At 47.1% G+C, this 13,781-nt stretch overlaps 2 protein-coding genes across 2 annotated transcripts; one reads left to right on the forward strand and one right to left on the reverse strand.

Moving 5' to 3' along the window:
* Positions 1-5,115: 5,115 nt before the first annotated feature.
* On the forward strand, positions 5,116-5,886 carry HOO65_090151 (uncharacterized protein; the record flags this gene model as incomplete). Its single annotated transcript, XM_071001610.1, has 1 exon — positions 5,116-5,886. One exon carries the CDS (start codon positions 5,116-5,118, stop codon positions 5,884-5,886), a length of 771 nt encoding a protein of 256 aa, XP_070856037.1.
* Positions 5,887-8,451: 2,565 nt separating this feature from the next.
* Positions 8,452-11,130, reverse strand: HOO65_090152 (uncharacterized protein; the record flags this gene model as incomplete). Its single annotated transcript, XM_071001611.1, has 1 exon — positions 8,452-11,130. One exon carries the CDS (start codon positions 11,128-11,130, stop codon positions 8,452-8,454), a length of 2,679 nt encoding a protein of 892 aa, XP_070856038.1.
* Positions 11,131-13,781: the final 2,651 nt, after the last annotated feature.

Consider the following 13,781-nt stretch of genomic DNA (forward strand, 5'->3'; position numbering starts at 1 on the left):
CTTGGTTTGCAACTCTCCCTCTTACAACCCTCGGGAGGGTGTCTCCCCTTCTTCCGGGCTGCTGGAGGACGACGCATATGACACTGATAAGCGTCTTTCATTCTTTTCTTCTTCTTTGACTCTGTCATGGATCTTGACAATGAGCTGTGGAGCCTTGAGGCCGCACTTGCCCAACTTTGAGGACAACCTCGTCGTGGACTCGCCCCCTTTTTCACGACAACTTTCGCGATCGCCAACTCCTCATCGCTGCAACACCACTCCAACTCAAGGAGTTCACCTTCACGCTCAGGACTGAATTTTTGAGAGTTCACACAGTCCGCATCTTTTTCTCTTGTTTTGGTTTCTTTCTTGCGCTCCTCTGTCCTCGGATAGACTGGTGACTGTGGCATGTCACTAGAAAGGGGGCTGTCTTGCGCCTCATCCACACGCGCAAGGCAGCGGCCACCAGAAAAGTGGAAGGATATATCACGAGCCCTCGGATGCTCACACAGTTAGGTTTTTTTCTCGTCTTTGGGGGGGGGGGGGGGTTTTCCCAGGCTGCACTGGACGCTGCCGTTTTGCTCTCATGATTTTCACGACTTCAGGAAGCGTGGCAGGTTTTTCACAGGAACGAATGTTTGTGGGGAATTTGTGGGTTAGCCCCACTTCTGGGCTTAGGGTATATCTGGGGATTTCCTTTTTTTTTTGTTTTGCTTTTTGTACTTTAACCACGGTAGAGCGGAAACGAGCAACAAGGCAACTTGGGAGCAATTGCGCTTCGCTCGGCAAAACTCTACAGTGAACCTTCAGAGGGTTAATTCTGTCCGGTAACCAGTCCGGCGTCGTTTAATCTCTGTGATTCCCGTAGACGTTAAATATATTCAAGTTCAAGTTCAAGGCTGTGAAATGGCCCTTCCAGAAGAAGAAATTGACAGCAACTGTAGTGTTGCTACTTGTAAAGAATCCTTGAGATTTGGCTGGCTGTTGGTGCACAAGATTCACCGACTTTGTGGGGCTTGTACTTGTCAGTTAATGCCAATCAGAATGTGTAAAATGTGATGCCCACATAAACCTGATGCCCACGTTAGTCATTGCTGGCGCAAATACTCAATGAGGGGGCGCATGTACCTGCACGTCTGCTTAGTCATGTTCCGACAGCATTCCGCCACGCAAATGAAGTCAGGTGCGAGCATTTGAACCGCCCCCACTGGAGTCACAGAGTAGCTTGCTCAACGTATGCCAACGTGCCTGCTAGCCACAACAATTGTACACAGCAGCACGCTGTGCGATCTACGGTGTCGACGATGGGTTTCTGGCTCGTCGGGGTTAGTCTGGGATGCACGCATGAAGCTAAATAAGCGATAGCGCGCTGTGCATATTATAGTGCGCTACTATTCTGCATATGGTGGAAAGCGAGTTTACGGTGAGTATCGATTTAGATGTCGATGCAGATTAGTCTCTACAAGACGCTATGCCATGTGTATTAGTGGGGGCGCCTGAGAAGCACATGCTATCTATAGCCACTATATCACAAGTGTCATGTAGCGCTAGAACTTGCCAATACTGCGGCCGGACCAGACTGATGAGGTTTTTTTATTTCCTTTAGTCCCATTTTCTTTGCTGAGTATAGCCATGAGATATCTTTCGTCTTCTGGGCGTTGCTCTGGCCACGACATCGATACCTGAGATGGAACATTCCATGCAAACTGCTGTCCAGAGTGTCCTAACGACTACGTGTCTTCTGACATGCACACAGCTTCCTGCGTTGAGACTAAAACTTAGACTATCCATATTGCAACAAAGATGCGCCGCACCCCCTGTCCATGAAAACAAGCCCAGCCTGGCTGAAATATGCACTGCAGGCTTTGAACCACAGGGTTTCGAAGCCCAGCTATAAGATAAGAACGATGTTTGGTGTTGATGGGGGCTTGGAAGCCGGTCAGACCATCGCTAGAGTCCGCAATGCTGGCTTTCAGGACGGGGCCAGAGTTGCCCCTAGTAGCAAGGAATAATACACGCTTATTGCACCAGATATCATGATACCGCGTTCAAGGTCGTCGACAAGCCCAGGTGCTAATTCGCCCTCAAAAATATAGACTGCTCTAGTCGATGGAGATTCATTACACGCACTGATCGTATCTAGGTTTCCTTCCCTCCCACAGAATACCAGGTTTCCGTTAGTAGAACTAATAACAAGACCCTAGTGAGGGGTGCCCAATCGGCATTTAATCACGAACGGCCAAAGGCATGCTTGCATTCCAAACTGCGTGTCAATTACTAGCAGCCGAAGAGAGCGCCAAAGCCCCGGCTGTTCAGCTCTACTACTACTACTGCTGGCTGTGGGTAGTCATTATACACTACATGTTGAGCAGCATCATGGTGTACCATCCTCGGCGGCCTTTCCATTGAACAGCCCATGGCCAAGTTTTTAGGCTCCGAAGTCAATCTGGTGAACCAAGTAGTCGGTTGAACACACAGACTCTTGGCTGCCAACTGCGCTTAATTGTGCATGCTGAGCGACATCAAGATGCCACATTAGCTCTAACTGTTTATATTGTTATTATGCTTGTAACTATCAACAATAGCAGCCGGTAGAATATTTCCCACATTTGTTTTTTTTCTTTTCTTTTCTTTTCTTTTCTCTGTCCTTTTTTCAGTGCATTGTCGTCAAACACGGCTGTAGTTCATTTCCTGTGGTTTAGCCCATAAGTTTTCATTGAACTCCACCTGCATTGCTGCACGGAACTACATAGGATCTGGACACAGAGCACAGAGTACTGTCAACTTCATTTCAGCAAAGAGGGGAGAGAAGAGGGAAGCAACAAATACCCAGAGGCTATGCCCAATTCCGGAATAATCCCAAAGCACAAGAGAAAAAACAGCTGAGAAGCCGATAAAGGGCTGTATATCTAGCCAAGCTAAGAAGCTTCTAGCCAGATGAAGTCGTAAGTAACATCACCCCTTCAACTTTGCGGATTGCACTTTGCCTATAGTGCAATACAACTCGGGATAAATTGACGCCTTGTGAAGAGCAAATCTCGCGTTAGTAGTCGATGATTATGGCATAGTGAAGCTGGGCTATAGAGCAATAGCAGGAGTATTGCTCGTGACAAACTAATGAAGTTGGGGGTCAGAAGCCGGCACTTTCTAGCAACTAGTACAGGGGGCTCTTGTGCTGAATTTCAGGGCCTGGGATGTCTTTGGGCTAGGAAGGAAACTAGAAACCCATGCCCCCTGGTGACTTTAGTGTAGGTCTTCCCAGGCGGTTCATAACAATAGCTGATTCCACGCAAGGGCTGAATTGTAAAGGTGACTTTCCACTAATCCCATATTTTCTAGCAGGAAGAAGACGACGACCTCTGCAGGCGCTGGGAATATAGGCCTTCATTGTCCGTAGATACTGTTGGCTAGCTATCCGGCGGGCAGTTACAAGCCTCTAGCCGACATCTAGGCAGGCCATTGTACAGACAGTCAGTCCTTCATAGCCAATGTTGATAGCACTTGTTGGACAGATGCTTGCTACGATAAACTTCACACAAAGAAGCAGGGCTTTTCAGCAGAAATAACATAGAAGCCACCCTGCTTCCCATTACATGACAAAGCGTTTTCGTTGTTTCGAGTGAGGACCGAGGGACTTTAACCAGAACCTGGAAACAAGAAGCCTCCTTTTTGATCTTGGCGATTCCAGTACACGTTAAATACATTCAAATCAAATCAAACCAGAAGCCTCCTAGTTATTTTGGGGGGGCCGCAGATTGAATGCGGAGTTAAGACTACGACTCTCGATATTACAAATTACCCATGTCAAGGAAGGGCCTTATCCCCAAGCACGGCTGCGTTACACACAGTCCAAGACTATGCATCTTGGTAAAGCAGATCAGGCATAGATGTACTAGCACTGCACCCTGTTCTCACCAGGCGTAGACTTGATACTGCGATCGGCCTTGCGACCTTGCGACGAGCAGACTCATAGGAAAACAGTCTTAGCTGGCTACAAGATCCGCAGTTATCGAGGGTCATAGTACCCGCCGTGTTCTGTGTCCCATATCCTGCGGTCCTCACTGTCAAACAAAAGTGGCCAACGAGAAGTGAGAACTAGGTGCGGAGGGGGACTATAAAACCGTGCTGCAGAATGGAAAGCATCGCTGCCAAACGCTATCGAAAGAGGTTTGGTACATCAGCTATTCCAGAATAAACAAAACCGAAAAAAAAAGTCCCTGGCGTTTTTAAACTCGTCAAGGGATTCGACCATGATCAGCGCAAGGACGCAAAGTAGTAAAGTTTAAGTCCCTGTTTTTATTTCTCCTTTTCAAAGCGAGGCAAGCATCCTCCTCTGTTGACTGCCAGCTTTCGCGGCGATATTGTGTTAGATAATGCAGTATTCCCCAAAAGCGAGAGGAAGGCATCAGTGCAAGAAAACACAATCTTCCTTGCAGAAGACGTACAAAGTGCAGCCGGGCTAACATCGCGCATTAAATCCCGGAGCAAGCGAGAGCGGAGGTTACATAACCCAGGCTTGGCCAAGGTCGAGCCACTAGTCTCTACTCTCCAGCTCTAGACAACCAGTCGTAACTCGGTAGATGATCTCGCTAGCATAGCACTACGGAGAAAAAACTGGCACAGCAGATAAGATTCGCGTATCTTGGTACGCATCTGGCCGACAAGGATGCAGGGTTACTTCAATGTAAATGAAGCCGTCGGGACCTGCATCAGAACCGTTACTACACTACGGCCACCTAAGTCGCCTGCTATACCCCTATTGACATGCATTACCACTTTAACCACTTGACCCACTGTCTGATATCAACGATGACTTCCTTGCACCTTGGTGCGAAAGGCTCTGTCGAGCTCAGTCTAGAGTGCATGGGTGTTTTTCAAGCCATGGCATGTGCACAGATAACCATTCACCACTTGTATACGGAGCGATTGACAAGGCGGCTGGCTTGGCTTGTCGGTTCGATCATTTCGGATGCTAATACTAGGAAGTAGTTGAAAAGTACTTAAAGAGTTATGCCCACTACACCGAGGATGTCAGCTAGTCTTTAGATCTTCTTCACGCACTGCTCTTGCAACGCAGCATCACACATTTCCAAGGCTCTAGTGTCTTTTTCCTTGTGCTCCCCATCAGCCATCACGATGCGATTCTCGCTATTCTCCCTACCCCTGGCTCTGTCCCTGCTTGAGCTTGCTCAGGCGGGTACCATCGAGGACAATGGCTATAAGCTACAAAGCTGGAAAGACAGTGCCTACATGATCTATTCCCCACACTACTCCAACAGCCACAACATACTCGACTTGTTCTTCTTCTATCCCAAGGCGAAGGTTGCCAACATCCGTATCGCCAACAACCAGGAAGAGGCGGTCCATGAGAAGAAGCTTGGCTTGGCAGAAATATACACTGATCTAGTTGAAATGAAGGGCTTGAGACCCGATGATATGGAATGGGTGGTCTTTGACGTTGAAGACCCGAGTACCAGTGAGGTGATTAGTCAGATCTACAAGGGCCGCAACATCGCCTTCGATGACGTTGTCAGAATTTTCCCCAACGATGAGGAGTGGAACGAGATCGTTGGCACTCAATACTATAACAAGATGCTGCAGGTCAACAGCAAGCCAGCTCAGAAGATCCTGCTAAGCCGCCAGACCCGCTCCGACATGTGGGACCGGCCCAATATCGTTGATCGTATTCACTTTTCTTTCTCAACACCAGATGAAGAAACTACTAAGGGATCAGAGCCTCAGATCCAGCCGCCGACTGATGACAAGAAGGATGAGGCTGCACTAAAAGCAATGCTCGATGAAGAGAAAGAGAAAGAGTCTGAATTCCAGGTCTACATGGAAATGGAGCGTGTCTATAAGGTCTTGGATTCCTTTGGAAACTCCCAAACGCCAGCTTCTCGGCGCTGATCAAAGAGTTAATTCTCGCCCAAGATGATGGCAATGTTGAGCAGGCGTTGGCGCTGCTCCCAGTATCAGCCGCGCCAGATATCTCCGAGTTGTTAAGTGACTTTGCAGGATAGAAAAAGCCATACTTCTCTGTGTCTTTGCCTTGGCCTCGTGGTTTCTACCAAATGCTTGCTTCCTTTAATGTTCCCGTAGACATTATATAGTTAGCCTCAAAAGACTGTGTTTGTGCTCTCTCTAAACTAGTGCCCCATGATGTAGTAGGCAGCTCCAGCTGCAGCGTAGGCTGTCCAAGCCCTTGGGTGTTTCAGGCCATGAGGTATCTCTCTTGTTATGGTCTATTTTCTTGAGGTTTCTGTGCGTTTACTGCACTTGTTTCTATGCCACACTTGACCTCTTATGTGTAGTGCTTTTCAATGTAGTGTAACGCACATGAGAAGCGAGTTAGGAAAACGAATGAGTTGGGGAAAAAGTAGCCATCCACATTCATTCTTTTCAATCGACGAAATGTCGGTCACCGGGTATGCGACCAATGTGGGAGGCCGGGGGATTGCACTGCCCATTATAGTAGCATTTCAATATCTCCTCACCAGTTGGTATCAAGAAAGCAGCCTGCGAGGATGAGAGCTTGGAATAGCTAGACTAACAACGAGGCCAGTCTTGAATAACCAAAGCCCCTTAATCAGCGCAAAAATACACGGCCAGCCAGTTTCCATCGCCTTTTAGTCCTCAATGTGCAGCTGCAGGCTCCAATATCTGTCGAGGGAGAAGCTGGCCTCCCAAACCCCCCTTCTAAACGTTTGAACCCCAAATTGGACGACACCAAGAGAGCAGAGCAGTCCAGTCTCTATTATAGAGACATGGAAGCCCTTCTCCCGGGGAATCAAGACGAAGAATACGCAGACAATAGCAATATTTCCAAGGAGTCGTAGTCAAGGAGGGGCAATTCGACCAAAGGACAGGCTGCGTGGAACACGCCGCGAGGTTGGCTATAACGCAAGAATTTGCCAGATAACTTCCCCTAGAGGAGACAGGGGCCATTCTTGCTAACTCATTAGATTGTATTAGGCTATTATTTATATTCTATGTTGTTCAAGGTCTTGCCATTTGTTCCGGCTTGCTTATCATATACATTGTTATCCCTTTTCCTTTCAAGTCCTGTCTCTCCTAGACCTAACGCCGCCTTCTTTACTTCGTATACGAATTCTCCAGGGTATCATCCCTTTTGGGGGCCTTCAGCTACATCAGATGTAGGTGCAAGTTTGCAGGCACGGAGCGCCACAACATCATGTATTCTAGGCTGTAGCACTGATAACTCTAGTTTTCATAATCGCATCAGTGAAGACTACAATATATGGTCTCCCGCGCCCTGTACACACTCGTTTCATCACTTGAGAGTTTGCGACGAAAAGAAAAAGCGATAGCAGTTTTTCCAAAAGGATGCAGAAAAGAAATAAGTAGCAGCCTGCGAGAAGCGTCGATTATGCTGGCACGTGGTGCAAACTTTGTTACAAGTCTTACTGCAGCAAGCCCTAGAAAGCCGCTAGGAGACCGCTAAATGACTAACACCAACGTCCCGCTCCGGTCAGTATAGAGCTTTGAGTCCGGCCATGCCATGCATAGCCCTTTGCAATCGGGGTTAGAGGGAGTATTTCCCCATTATGTTCTGATACAGCCTCTTCTGCATTGCTTCTGTCCCTGTTAACCTCAGTTTCTCTCGGAATTTGCGTAAAAATTGATAGCTCTCATGTCATGCTTCTAGGTCGAGTGTTGGCGCTATAGTGAGAACACTTCATAGCCAGCAGACCGAAACGATAGCAAGGAGGCTGCAAGAAGTTCACATCTAAAAGGGCATGTGTTCTTTACAGTCGTTAGGCTAGATGTACATGGTAACGACATAGTAAATCAAAGCCTACCTCTCACATCACGGCTCAGCTATTACCATGAATTCATATAGCGACACAGTAGGCCGTTCTGAGTATACTTTAGTTTAGATATCGGAGACATAAGTTAGGCCGCAGTCCGTTCTACAGTAGCCGGAAATAGCGAAGATATAAGTATATTCGGATGCAGGGTGTCTTATTGAAGTCTGAGAACTAGATGCTTTGACAGGCAAACACGACACTTAGTGAGTGGTTTAGAGCAAAAAAGACCTGGCTATGGGATGGAGGGGAGGTTGCTGCAGGTGAGGGAAGGGATGAAATTGATCAGAAAGAAGTTAATGTGCAGGTGATGGCTGAACTATCGAGAAATGGTGGTCAGGGAAGGTTGGAGCTGGCAAGGAAAAGGCAGTGTGGAAGATGAAGTAAGGCTGGTCATAACTCAAGAACATGTTAGATTGGTGTCAAGACATCTAAAGAAGAGAATAAAAATCAGTTTTACTCAATAAGATGCTTTATTGCGTTTTTATAAAAGAATCCTGAATGAAGGCGGGAAAAGACTGGGCGCTCACTTGTAACTTACGTTAGAGAAGGTGTATGGTGGTGGTGCATAGTACAGTACGTTCAAGAAAAACAAAGGTATAAATAAGTTCTGTTCTACCACAAGTGAAGAGGAGAAAAGCTCGCTTCACTCACCCTGAATCTCAAGCCGTAAAATATCAGCACAGATAATATCTTGTTGACTCTCTGCCACGCATCTTGACACAAACTTCTGCTGACGTGTGTACTCATTTCCTTTTGGGTACCGGATGCTGTCCCTGTTCCGTTTGGTCTCCAGATTCTCGCTGATTGCAACTCTCGAATCTTGCGTATCTTGTCTCTTCTGCGCCTCCCTTAGTTGCTGGTGGCATTCTTCTAGCGAGTACGGGAGTATCAAAGCTCGCTCAAAGTCGATTACCATGACATTGTTCGAATCATCCACCAAGAAGTTTGCACCCCGCACATCAGTATGCACAACGTTGAGGGCATGAAGTTTCGAGACCGCATTGATGACTTGCTGACCTATGGCGACTCGAGTTTGCCCGTCTAGCTCTTGGCCTTGCTCCTTTGTCCTTTCTTTCAACACCGATCTAAGCCCCCTTCCTCCATATGAAAGAAGAACTAGGTAAACAAGGTCAATGCCAAAGTCTACGAAGACCCTCGTATTAAGACATCGCATGTCCACAGACCCTAGATAAACAGGAATATATTGTCCCTGAATCGACTTTAACACTCGGTATACATCCTCCTCACGTCTCAGCTTTTTAATCATCCACTCAACTGTCGCTTTTGCTACAAAGGTGTAGTCATACTCAATAAGCGTCAGACGGAACAGCACACCAGAAGATCCCGCAAGACCTAAGGGTGTAAAGCCTTGAATAACAGTACGGCTGATCTGTGCGTGTAGGAGAGAAAGCCAGGTAGTATGATCTACGGGGTGCAAGTGTCCAAGTTTCTCTTTGTAGTTATCCCTACCGTGTGGCTCGGCCCTGTCGCTGTCTGTCGACTCAATATCGCTGAGTTGTTGCCAATAGAGATGATGGGAATAATTAGGGCAGTAGGGATCCATCTTAGTCCCATTAACAAGTCCAGAGAGGCATTGGCTAGTGCAATATTCAGATGTAGCTCCTTCGTTGAGCCTGGCCTGCCTGCCTTGGTTTTGGTTCTGGTCTTGCCCCTGACTAGTGCTCTGATTTTGCGCAGTTCCTCTAGTAGTAGAAGTCTCATTACTATGGGCCACTTGCCGAGCACTGGAAGCTGTAGTGTTTTGCTGCGCGCTATAACCATCACCATCATTACCGGATGATGGGCTATCGCCTCGTTGTGTGAAACTTTGGCGATTGCAATCGGAGCTCCTTCTTCTTTTGGAAGGAATGGTAGAGGTAGTGGTGTCGGATCTCGTGTTGGAACGAGTGATGTAAGGAGCACGGCTGTTAAGTTTCTGTGAGCTAGGCCTGAAATCAGAGTCATGGGGCGCATTGCGCTCATCGCTTCTTTCATCCCCACTGCTTGAAGACTCCGTTGCTTCAGGATTACTCTGCCAAGTAGGAAGCTCTTCTATAACCTTATTCCGCGTGTCAAAGTCGTGGATTGGCGCTTCAAGTGCGATTAAAGAAAACGCAAGAACTTGTGCAACAGCACTCCAGAAGGTACCATCGCTATTCTCGCGTACCTCAGTTTCGGGGTCAGCGACATGGTAGTAGACAACTTCGGGGTTTGTCCAATCGATCTTCAAAAAAATATAAGCTTCGCAAGTCGTCAACAGACCATACTCAAGTCCACAACGGATCATATACTCATATGTTTGCACAACTGCAGCAACCCCAAAATAAGCAGACTTATGGACAAAGCGTTCGCTTGGATCGTTGGGTATCTTATTCTTGTTTATAACCTCTCGAGCAAGATTCATAGGACGGATGGCGGCCCTGACGGCATCCATGGAAAACTTTGCTGGCAACTTATACTTAATAACGTAGGCAAGTCTTTCCACTTCAGCTTCTCCTGCGACTCTCTTTTTGACCAGGCAAACTTTGTCAGGCTGTGGTCTCCGGGTGTGAAGCCTGGACGAGGATTCCTGTGTATACCCCCGGTTCTCAAACCAGGAATCGATCTCAGAATTGGTCCATGAGCGGAACAGCAAGCTGCTTGTATCGGCGAGAACTCGCCGAGCCTCAGGAATGCTCTGAAGCTGATCCATTATTTGCGTCAAAGGGTTTTCGAGGTGTATTGTTTGAAATGACCCTAAGCTAGATTCAGAATCTATGGCCATAGAGGAGGTGTTGCCAACTACGCCCGTTATGTCCGATTGGGAAAGAAATGCTCTTGTACCCCGAGGAATAGCATCTCCGACCTTCGTCAACATTTCAAGTTTCATCGCCGGAAATTCTAGCCATTGTTTGAGATATGTAGGGCGAAGCCGGCCTGCTGGCTTGGTGGCACTGTCGGTACTGGGAAAGGTTGAGATCTTTTTATTCATAAAGATCTTATGGCAAAATGCCAAGCATTCGTAAAATTCCATGGGCCGATTTATTGCCTCTGCTTTGTCGGCCCGTTGTTTCACGATGTGGATTTCTTCTTCCCGGGCTTCGAGGGCCTGTTCGTTCTCAATGCGGGCCTGTTTGAGGGCCTGTTCTTTCTCGATGCGGGCCTGTTCGAGGGCCTGTTCGTTCTCGATGCGGGCCTGTTCAAGGGCCTGTTCTTTCTCGATGCGGGCCTGTTCGAGGGCCTGTTCTTTCTCTCTGCGGGCATTTCTTTTCTGGGTTTCAAGGGCCTGTCGAAGCTGGAGGATTTCCTCCTCCAGCGACATAGAATCTTCGTTGTTTGCCATAATATGCGACGTCAAGGATAATGCGCCGAACTAGCATATTAAATGCCATTAGAAAGACTCACGTAGTATTGAGTCGATGGTGGTAGTATAGCTCAAATCGATTAATCGATCAAGGGTGAATGTTCAGGGCTTATTAAAACGAGAGTTTGTGCATTTTATATGGATTGATGTTGATTGTTCGTTATGAAGATTTGACCTTTCTGAAGATTCGGGTAAGTATCGGATAAATACACTATTATGTTTGTTTACCTTCCTTGATCCTAAATATTTCATGCCCCATACAAAGTAATTGAGCCAATAATATAAGCAATTTAGCAACAGTCCAGCCAATAAAATGGCTGTACTGGCCCCACTTTTTGACATCCTTTCCCTTCTCAATTCAACAAAGTCTACTCTGGGCCTCTTGCGACATGGGTAGCCAGCCGCCTACTGTGGTGCCTTCTTTGATGATATCAACAGTGGTAATTGCCGTGTTTCCGTCTTTCATTTGCCTTCAATTGTGTCCATGTTCTACTGATTCATCGCCGCAAGGCTATCGACATACTCCTATTGACTGAGTTGGCGCTGTTCCGAGGCAGTTGTATAGCGGGAGCTTTGGTCTGGCATTGGCTGTATAACAGGGGATGGTGATGGGCTGAGATAATGGAAAGACACTTATTTCATCTTCACTGAAGGTTGCAGTCTTTCGAGGGCGCCTACGCCTACGCTGGATAACTTCTGGCTCCTGAGTTAACAAGACACCATCGTTTTCTGTGATTTCGTTGTTTAGCCATCAATATGAATCAATTTCGAACTTCGTAATGTAATGGCTTCTTTGGTGTCTTTTTTTGCCAAAATTCAATGGGCACAAGGCAGCCTAGAAACCAGGAATAGATTGTAGTCATTCAAACGACTAATGTAGATGGCTGAGTGATCCCACCGTTTATCCTAGGTGCAGGCTAATATCATCTCACTCACTACCTAGTCAAAGACCTTGAACAGGCGAATGAGATGCAAAGTAAGCTCCAGCGCTCCAAAGAAGCCTACTACCGAGAAGAGGGGTGATGACAGTAGGGCAAGGAAATTGAGCAATTGATCAAATGGATGTGGATGAGTAGGTAGCGACCGAATCATCGACAAGTGGTGGTCGGAGAGGGCCGGTGCAACCAGGGGTTCAGCACTGTGGTGTCTGCAGCAAGCCTGGTCATAATGCAGGAGGATGTTAGGTAGGAATTCAGGCATCTGGGGAAGAGTACAGTGAATAATTCAGGTTGATTAAATGGTTTGTTGTGTTTTTATTGTGATTTCTAGGAAGAAGGTTGAAATTTTTGTTTCACTCACTACACATGTACGTTAGCTTAACAGAACTTGGTGTTTTCTTTCGTTTTGGAACTATTGAAAATACCCGTGTTCACAAGTCCAGTCCGTAGCTTGTCCCTAATATTTTCTTGCTTGTATGGAGATTGTTGACACAATGGCCTAAAAGGCATTACTCATCTCCATCGCCATCGCCATCGCCTTGTGTATGGATCCTTTGCAGGCGCCTTATTCAAGCCTTTAGTATAATATAAACTTTTTGTAGACTCTATTGGCTATAGCCACTGCATCATGAGACATGCATAGCTGAAGAGTACCACCTTTGCGAGCCACTCCATGTTGTATTTCATATCCTTGTGGGCTTCTATAAAGTCATCTAGCTGGTCTGCCTAGTCATGGAAATGGAGACGATCTCATTACAAGGGTCAAGGCAAATTTGCTCCATCTAATATACGATAAGCTTCTAGAAGATATAGTTACATGTTATCTTTTGCTCTCTTCTATCATGGCGAAGTTGTAGCAGCCAAGTCTTGTGGGTGTTACGCCTGGCGTCTATCTCACAGTGGGGTTAGGGTCAGGTTGTCATGTGACCCTGGACCCAAAACCCACAGTCTACTAATTGTCGGTACCACTCTCCCCTGTGCGGGGTATGCCGTATGCCCTGGCGAGCTTCAAATGCCTTGTAGTTTTTTACCTGGGTTTGGCCAAGAATTTTGGCTGTGTTGCGTGCTTTGTTCTAGCATGGTTTCAATCGTGTACTTTCATTCTATAACAACTGATGGCCCTGAAGGCAGATTGGGTCGGTGCGTAGGCTCTAGTCATGGTCCCCCCCTGGCTTTAAGCTAAAGCAAACATCCTAGCGTCCTCCGGCTTCAAGCAGTACCATCAATTTGCACCAAGATTCTAGCCATCCTCGATTGGAGTAGCTGCAAGACACAAACCACTCAGATCACTCAGGCCTCTGGCAATAAAAAGAAAGATATCCCTTGCAAAGAAGAAATTCTGGCTCTTTCTGCATCTACTTGCAGACTCACCACAAACATATACTGATAGAGCGGAGGGTAAGAAACTTGCCTTGAGCTATCTTGGCATCCGCGCTGAAGAGCCGGCAGTGGCAAGGCAAGTCAGCAATACATTAGCCATGTCCCTCAAATCCCAAGATGCCATGAAGTCGGTCTTGGGAAAGATAAAGAGGGGAAACCGTCTGCTATCTTTAGCGGATGCATCACACTACCGACACGGCGACCGAATGGCATACCTAAGCAGCCAACTGGTCCCCTAAGCACACCCGAAAACCTATCGGACAAGTTAACCTAGTGAACATCAAGAAAGTGGAGGACGAGATACAGAGCCAA

This window comes from Ceratocystis lukuohia, assembly GCF_044167205.1.
Source record: "Ceratocystis lukuohia strain C4212 chromosome Unknown Supercontig9_pilon, whole genome shotgun sequence".
NCBI classification, from domain to species: Eukaryota; Fungi; Ascomycota; class Sordariomycetes; order Microascales; family Ceratocystidaceae; genus Ceratocystis; species Ceratocystis lukuohia.